At 40.5% G+C, this 9,273-nt stretch overlaps 1 protein-coding gene across 7 annotated transcripts in view; it reads right to left on the bottom strand.

Moving 5' to 3' along the window:
* Positions 1-2,207: 2,207 nt before the first annotated feature.
* Positions 2,208-9,273, bottom strand: part of AUTS2 (activator of transcription and developmental regulator AUTS2) — a 786,364-nt gene continuing 779,298 nt past the window's right edge. For all 7 annotated transcript variants that reach the window (XM_075771882.1, XM_075771881.1, XM_075771883.1 and 4 more), the window contains one exon: positions 2,208-5,365. In XM_075771882.1, the coding sequence (XP_075627997.1) occupies positions 4,126-5,365 (1,240 nt within the window). In that variant the 3' untranslated portion in view covers positions 2,208-4,125. The remainder of the gene's footprint in view (positions 5,366-9,273) is intronic.

The raw sequence follows: 9,273 nt of genomic DNA, 5'->3' as shown, positions 1-9,273 counted from the left end.
AATTATCAAGAATCATGCCAAATATTTACTTAACAAGGCATAGCCACAGCAAATGAAAATACTTTCAGTAAAATCCTCTCCAACCTCCATTTGCGTATCTTCCAGTCCAGCAAGGACTACAAATTTTCATGAGCTCATACAGGCAGAGGTAAAAAGGAACAAAAATATACAGTCTATAGCTCTCAGAAAAACTTGTCTGCAGTGTTTATTGCTGCCTATAATAGATTTAATTATCATATCCCATGAAAGAGGGCATGAGTGGCAAAAAGGCAGGAGAATATCAGTAAGGTATGAATAGCAGAAAACCAGGCCAGAGCTACGTATTTAGTAAGGAAAGACAAAGAAGACAATATAGAAGATTAAAAAAGAAGGGACAAAGCACAGCATAACATGAACATTGTATTGGGGAACAAATGTTATGACTGCTTTCAAAGAATTGCTTCCTATCCATTGCTTTAGTTGGCATCTCAACTGGGGATAGGAAGCTGCTAAGTAGAAAACTAGTTGGAGTGTGGGAAGGTGGAACCTTTAAAGCAAAAGCAAAGGTCCTGGGGTTGTAAGCAAAGGTTGCAAGCAAAGTAGCTCTGGGTTTTCTATGATCCAAATTTGAGATTCATATTATTCCTACAGGCAGTATTTGGCATGGTCTTTAAATGAACTTCATGTCTTAAATACTAGTGATTCAAAAATACAAGACTTAAAACAACTGTCTTGAATCGAAAACCCTGCTAAAAAGATTGTCTATACCCGCAGGCTAACGTCCCTGTATCAAACTTTGGAAAAGCAATGAATGCATCTGAAAAAAGTTTAAAAGCATTACAATTCCATCTCCTACTCTACCTTTCAGGCATATTCCTCTGAGCATCACCACTCTTACAAGAAGACCTGACACCCGGATCTTCAAAGGTGTATAGCCACTGAAATCGTATTGAATTCCAAGGGAGTGAAATGCCCCCATGCTTCCTGGGGCTCTGGGAGTGAGGGTTCATTGGGAACTAAGGCCCATCGGCTGGAGTATGCTCAGCACCTGGGAGGACAAGGAGCAGTCGGTACAATCAGATGCCGCATTTCTTCCCCCTGAAGACACTGACAAAGCTGTTAGGACTCCTATTGCAGTGCTCTGAGGTGAGCCCGAAGGTGATGCTCTCATTAGACCCTCTCTCATGGGGCTCCCCACGCTGCATCTGTGCAAGCTCACGCCAATAATGGCTTCTGTGGCCATTTATAACTGGTTTCCTTCAGAAACTTGGAAGGTTTTTTTAATGATATGCATCCAGAAGACTGATACACAGGTTCCTCACAGAAAAAAAGAGAAAAAAGCTCTTTTTGCACATTATGCCACTATTGTACCTTCAGCAGTTTACACAAAATTGGATTTTTAAAAAGACATACGGCTGTTTTCTCTTAGTTACATGGTTGAAATTCAGGGAAATTTTCATCAGATTTACAAGGGAGTAAGAGTAGAATATAGACAGAAGTGCCACAGGGCTGAAGAGAGAAACAAAACCAAACGAATACACGGCTGCATACATTTAGTTTCTTAGCAAAACAACTGGCAATTATTGAGGGAGAAGAAAGATTTCCTAAGTCTTGCTCAAAAAAGCAAATTTCAGTGGCACAAATTACCTCTGCCAAAAGTAACTTGGATAAAGCTTTTCAAGTGTTTGCAACAAGCTTATAAAAAGAAACCAGAAAACTAAAAAACCCTCCTGGAGGTCATGTATCATGAGGAGCTAACATTTTTATTTTATATTTTTCCCAAAAAGGACACCACAAAAGCTGTACTATGAAGAACTAAATAATTTGCAAGAAAGTAGACATATTTATGTACAAATTGTTCATTGTAACCGTAGCTGATGAAAACTGGTAAAATGCCATTGGCTTGTGCGGAACTGTGCAAATTCACAAAGGGTGTGCGTACAGCCACGTACTGAAGTATGAGGCTGCATTAAGAGACCAACTGCTCAGTTAACTAAAAGCAAAGCTAAGAAGGGTCTTACTGTATTTTAAAGAATCTGGACAAGCCAAGGATCTGGTCTCCTTTTTGTTCCTTTTTTCCTGATTACTATAATAATTTTAATAAGACGGCTTATAAAAGCTTGCCGTTTCCAATAGCTATTTCTTCTGAACAAAACCCCACTCTTGGGAAAAAGTATTCCTTCCCCATAGCAGCAATGGGGTACTCCACACAAAGAAGCACCTAGCAGTTTAGTTCACATTTTTTAATAACATGGCACAATTTACATTACACAAGTCTTCGCTGATGAGGAAACATGCTGAAGATTGAGAGCCGCTTCACTTTTCTTTTCACATAGGATCTAGAAAGGACTTTATTACATACAGGATAAACAGCAAAAAGGTTCGTATATAACAATCTCTTTACAATACTGAAAGCTACCACTACGGTTCCAGTGTACATATTCTTCAGGGTTGGGGTTTTTTTGTATTTTTCCTTTTGTTCTTTAAAAAAAAAACAAAAAAAAAAAAAAACCACTGCACAACATCTGGAGTTCACAAAATCTGAAGCTCACAACTAAACCTTCAGTTGACTACTAAAATAGATCTCTGATCATTAGAAACAACTGTCTGTAGTTAACTTTTTTCTTTTTTTTTTTTTTTTTTGCCAAAACAGGATAACAACTTCAGATAGCACTTTAATACACTAGAAGACCAACGGAACTAATTTTATTTCATACATATATTTTACAGTCCAGTAGACAAGATATTGAATTCTCTCTGATAAAGTCATATTCTCTCCAAATATTTAGACAAGAAACTTAACGCATTATAAAAAAGTGTGTTATGAAAAGACAGATTTCAGAAGATTGATGCATATTTTTAAAAAGGACCATGTTCTTCATGTTATTTCATGACTTCTATGATTAGGGAACAACACGGCTGACCTGTTAACTATTCACAGACTTTATTACCAACTAAAATACAATAAATTGCATTATGAAATCTGCATTGGAGTTCATTAATTAAACTACTGATCCACAGTGAAAACATATCCATCATTTAGAAAAGTATTTGCTTTCTTGTAGGATTTGTTTCAATGTAGCTAAAAATCACTTAACAAAAAAAAAAGAAGTGTGTGTGTACAGAGAAAAATGACACACTGGCAATAAAAACAGACATGAATGGCTATAAGCAGATGTTCTTCCAAAAATAAATTGGACGTGTTAAGTGACGAAAATTCTGGAAAATATCCAGCATTTGATTATTACTCTGTTTAAGTGTAACCCAGATTAATGTGACTGAAAACCAATCTGTCATGACTACAGTATCAGTGATTACAGATCGCTACCCCTGACGCATTCTAAGGAATACATGAGCTACAGTAACATCAGCATCTTGATGCAGGGGTTCAGACAGAAAACTACACTTCTAATGGGCTGCTGCTTCATCAAAACAAGCAGGAGAAATAGGTTTCTATTATAGATGAGCTTGTTCAGGGAAAATATGACTTTAATTATGTTGTGTGTTGAAAAGGCTCCTTTGAGTTATAAAGGCTTTTGTGAAAAGCCTTAAAATTCATTGCATAGTTGAAGGGGTTTAGCTGTCTATAACAATATATGTAACACAGCATAAGCAGACTGTGTTGATCAATATTAAGTTTGCAAATAGCACAGTTTAAGAAGTATTAATGTATTATGTTACTTAATTTTATCTATTTACATTTGTACAAAGTAAAGCTTTCATCTTACCCTTTTTGCATATATGAACCATTAACCCATGAAGCAATCTTTTTACATAAATATCTACAATTGTCTTCACTTCTGGTCTGAAAGAGCTTTGTATGGTTGACACTGGTGGTGGCTTGTTTCTAGTCAAATCATTCAGATTAATGTCTTGTTCTTCAGTTCAAATTTTGAAATTTTTAAACTAGAAATAAAATAGAGTAGGAGACACGAGGAACATATGGACTTGGCTAAAAGATCTGGAAAATTTCAACAGATAATATACAAAAAAACCATTTCAAAATCTTTGCACTCAGGTCTATACATATTGTACAGTGGGTCACATTCCCAGTCTGTATCAATGACTAGTAAGAAGGTCTTTATATTATGTTCATTTACAACGTTCTGTCCCTCTTTCTCTGGTTTTTATTTATTCTCACTCTGCTTATCGAGCTTCAATGTCCTTGAGGGTGTGAGAAGGAGGCCTCTCCCTCATCTCTGTTGACAGAGGAGTAGTCCTTCTGGGAGACCCAGGCCGAGGTCCCAGAGTAGAAATAAGAGGTGGAGGGGCACTGAGAGCTGCTGTGGGGGGAGTTTTATTGAGGATGCCGTTTTGGTGTCCTGTCGGGGGACTGACTCTGGGGTAGTGCATGCTAGGAAGTCCTGGTGTGATTAGGCTTGGGTGAGGCAGGTGCCCATCCAAGGCGGCAGGGTGAACTGAGTGCAGGCGTGCATGTTCATAGTCCTCTCTGAGCATGTGCAACCGCTCCCTGTCATCCAAGTGGTTGCCCCTCTCGTGCTCACGTCGAGGATCAACAGAGAGAGGGTGGTGGTGATGGTGGTGGTGACTGTAATCGTGAGGTTCCCGATCCCTGAATGACCTGTCTGCTTCATATAATCTTGGCGTTGAAAGACGATGAAGGGGGTCATTTCTTAGCAAAAAGTCTCTGCCCAGGGGGTCTCTCCGATGAATATCTAGCTCTCTGTAAGGATCTCTTAAGGGATCTCTCATTGGATCCCAGTGGAAAGAAGGATAGGGGAAACGTTCTCCACCAGGAATTGGGCTAATTCCCATAAAAGGGGTCATCATGCGAGTCCTATCCAGGCCACTGATGCTGTTCATGTGATGTATACCAGTTACACCTACAGTCATGGGCATAGACACTAAAGGACTTGGATGGACGTTAGATGTAGATATAGGTGGTGGCTGATCAGATGACCTATGAGTCTGAGGTCCCTCAGGTTGAACATCATGGTCTTCCTTTCGTTCCTCCTTCACTTTGACTTCATTGCTTTTCTTCGGATTATCATACGCCGGCTCATTCTTTCTCTCTGCCTCACGGTTTGAAGTACTATTAGGCCTGGTGCTCTCCACAACGGGGGGTCTAGCATAGGGTGAAGGAACCCTGGACATTTGCTTAGACTCTTCCACCACTCGGCTTTCATGGCTCAGGCCTTCTTTCTCCGAAATATAGTTGTCCTTCACCTTGTGCTCTTCAACATTAATTTCTTTCCGAGATTCGGAGTGATCCCTCTCTCGTTCTTTGGGTTTCTCTTTTTCTCGAACCTCGGGATTCAGATGGCTCCTGATCTGCTCATTTGAGCTGCGATTATGTCCGAGGGAGTTTACTGGATGGATAGGTGCTGGCGAAGGATGGCTGGAGTGTCTTTTCTCAATGCTCTCCCTAGAAGAAAGAGAAGTGTAAAGATGAAGGCATGAGAAACTCTGCAAATAAAACAAAGCATCTAGGGAGTCTGACTTTATACTAATTGCTTTGCAGAAAACTAGTAACATGCACCATTAAATGCACCGTTCCTTTTGCACACCCAAGACACCAGAAGAACATCCCTAGAACTAGGCCTATTCTATTATCTCGACCCAGGAGAAGAAGATCCCCGAAGCTGCTTTGTGAATGATCCGATTGAGATTTCAAACACTGATGTCCATAGAAGGCTCCCAAGGGAATCTAGCTCTAGTACACATATTTCTAAGACAACGGCCCTAACTGTTAGCAAAGAAGAGAGAGAAAAATAAAAACATACTAATTTCATCCAAAAAAGTGTGGCAGTTAAATCCAAATTACAGAGTTAATAGTATTTTACCTGCTTCTTCTATTAAGACTACACTTGGGAAAATAGATGACATTTTGTTCAACTGACTTTTAAAAAAAATTTCTGGACCTATGTACATTTCTAATCTCTATTTTCTGCAATCTTCTAGCTTTTCAATTTACTTCTCACAATTCAATTTACTTCCTAAAAGTGAAAATAAAAACCTCTCAAGACACCAGTACTGGCAGAGACAATCCACCTCTCTGAGCAGGCAGGCCCTTCTCTAAGTGTGTAATGAGCCTCAGTGCAGGTGTTTTAATAGAGGCAGCTGTCATGCATAGATTGTGTGTTGACTTCCTCAGCAGAGATCATTCTGCCCTGTACATCCATCTGTTCTGAAAACATCATCTCTTGGGAGAAAGTTGCTCTTCAGATTACCAACCCACTCCCATTTCTAGGATAGAGCAAGCAGAGCAGGGACAGGGTCAACGCAACTCCCTGCAAGTGCTAGGAAGTCTCAAAATAGATGAGAGAATAGTTGTCTGGCAGTGGACAAAACCTGAATATGTGAATGGATCCTGTACCAACTACTTTCTGGAAGGACCAGGAGTTGTTACAGGCAACACCAAGTGGAAAAGCTTTCCTATTTATAATGAATCAAATTCATAAGGTAAATCTAATTCCTCAGTTCCAATGATTTTAACCTCTCACTAATTTCAGTTGATCTCTCAGTTGGAGTCTTTCCATAAAGACAGCTCCAGATACTCAGTGCTGGGCACATGCGGTTTGCTGAGCATGGAAATTCTGTTCCATGTGGGGTGGTGGACATTGTGCTGTTAAAGGCAAAAGTGAGGGCTAAGCAGTGAGGCCCTGTCCTGGTTTCAGCTGGGATAGAGTTAATTTTCTTCCTAGCAGCTGGTATGGTGCTGTGGTTTGGATTTAGGATGAGAATAATGTTGGTAACACACTGGTATTTTAGTTGTTGCCAAGCAGTCAAGGACTTCTCAGCTTCTCATACTGCCCTGCCAACGAGAAGGCGGGGGGTGCCCAAGAAGCTGGAGGGGACACGGCCAGGACAGCTGACCCCAGCTGCCCAAAGGGATATTCCATACCATATGACATCGTGCTCCGTATATAACTGGGGGCGGGCTGGGAGGTGGCACGGCTCGGGAACCAGCTGAGCATCGGTTCCGGGTGGTGAGCAATTGTACTGTGCGTCGCTTGTTTTGTATATTATTATTATTATTAATTATCTTTTTTTGTTCTATTTAACTGTCTTTGTCTCAACCCATGAGTTTTACCTTTTTCTTTTTGATTCTCTCCCCCATCCCACTGAGGGGAGGAGTGACCGAATGCCTGTGTGGTGGTTGTTTTAGCTGCCTGCAGGGTGAAACCACGACAGCCCTCTGAAGTCCCAACCAGCTCCTGTTTACATGCATGTTTGTCTTTGGGTGCCGCAGTCTCTGCTTAGCAACGTGTAACTTCAGTGCGCTCAGGTGAGGACAGCAGGTTGAAACTCAGAGAGTGACTCTGAAGTGGATGCTTGCTCCTTCACCTACACAATTTCTGCTACTTACTATTTTGCTAGGCTGAACTGCATAAGATTTCTACCTGTAGGTACTTTCGGATGGTGAAACTGCAGCAACTGCAGAAAAAAAATCTTTCAAAAGGAAACTCCCATTATTACAACCTCACCAGATGCTTTTTTTGCTGTGACTAGACTGAATTGTTGAAACTGTCATTTTACGGGCCATGTCTGAGAGACCTCAGAGAATTCTGAATGTGACTGTTATAAAACATTGGGCACAGTGAGACCACATCAAGGCACTCCAATGAAAGCTTCGCAACATGCAGACTCAATTCTTTTAATTTGCTGGGAAAGCACTGGCTTGTGGACTCTGCAATACCTAGTCTTTCATTTCTTTTGCTCACGGGACTAGTTCAGAGGCCACCCTTAATTGTTTTATTTCACTAGGAGTCCTTTTCTAATATTTAATCAATTTTATATGTAATTGATGTATTTTAAATGATGCATAAAATTTAGAGAAAAATAACAGACATTTTCTGTAACTAAAGAAAAATATATGTGCAACCAAAGTAACACGTTCCTTGGCCAATTCCATCCTATTCAATTACAGCGATGGTATCATCTCAAGAGGCTATTGATTATACAGCTCACTTAAGTGAACTACATCTAGGTCAGTGGTCAGAGAGGGAAGAATTCTTTATCCTCAGATCTGTCAAGGGCTCCTTAGGTTAATAATACGGGAACAGCTCTGAGCCTCTGTCTCCACAAAGAAACTTAAGATCATGTTTGCAAATGAACTTAAATGAACACACCAATGCAAGGGACGTTTTGAGGGTGTATGCTATGCTGAAAGATACTAAGTAACTTATGCTGAGTACTTTACCTCATTTATATTGATGAAATGATTGATAGATTCTTGGGATTTTTTTTTAATGCTCTAGCATTACATGCATTTAAATGTCATTATTAGAATGGAATTGCTCAGTGATATCTTTTAAACAAAATACCACTGAGGAGGAACAAATCCTATTTTTCACAATAGCTATTTTTACTGATTTTTTTTCTAACACTGGGCTGGAGTTATGGAGTCTCTAAACTCCCTCCACAACTGCAAACGAGGTTCCAGGAGAAAGCGGGCACCGTATCAGGACACTGCAGTGTAACTCCCCAGCCAGCTCCGCACCTAGGAAAGGTTCATAGGTTGTAGTTTCATATTATCTAAGCTATCTTGAGGGATTTACCTTATCTCAGTCTAGCTGGGAGGGGGCTGCAGGACACTGGCCACACAGCTTATCCAAGAAGAGCAACCAGTGATTCATTGCACCCAATTCTAACACTGGTCTTGGATGGGGAAAAGCCAAGCTGAGAGGTACCTCTGAGGCACCTTCCCACTGACAACAGAAGAAATCTAGATGAATGCTTTTGGCTAGATGGCCCATTTGGGGGCTGATAAAGTTAGACCCTTGATGACAGCATGATTTTGAGATGAAATTATACCTCCGGGCATGATTCCCAGTTCTTCTTGTTTGGGCAAACTAGCTTAATATAGGAAACAGAGATTGGGACCTCAACTAGAAAGCAGGGCTACATCCTCACCCTGCCAGGTGCCACTGAAGATAAAAGAATAGGTATGAGCAGCTCACAAATTACTCCAGACATTATCTACACAGGGAGCATGTCTCCAGGAAGGGATTCTCAGCATCTTCTCATACGGGCAACAGCGTGAGCATGCTGCAAAGTAGAACTCTTCAAAACCACATGGATGGATGCACAGCAACAGTAGATTGGTGACAACATTACTGTACTAAACTGGTAGCCATAATTGTGCAGAAGTATGAAGTATGAATGACGCTTACTTTTAAGCTCTCAAATTATTGAAAATAAGTATGTTCTGAGCTATGATATGGAGTTCAGGCAATGCCAAAGCAGCTTGCAAGGAATGTATTTCTGAAACGGATTTTCTTCAGCAGGAGCACTTCATAAGAAAACAACAAAACAGCAACTGAAATAATC

The sequence above is a fragment of the Balearica regulorum genome, chromosome 19 (genome assembly GCF_011004875.1).
Source record: "Balearica regulorum gibbericeps isolate bBalReg1 chromosome 19, bBalReg1.pri, whole genome shotgun sequence".
NCBI classification, from domain to species: domain Eukaryota; kingdom Metazoa; phylum Chordata; class Aves; order Gruiformes; family Gruidae; genus Balearica; species Balearica regulorum.
The sequence above is the reverse complement of the archived record's forward strand: the minus strand, read 5'-3'. Positions and strand labels throughout refer to the sequence as shown.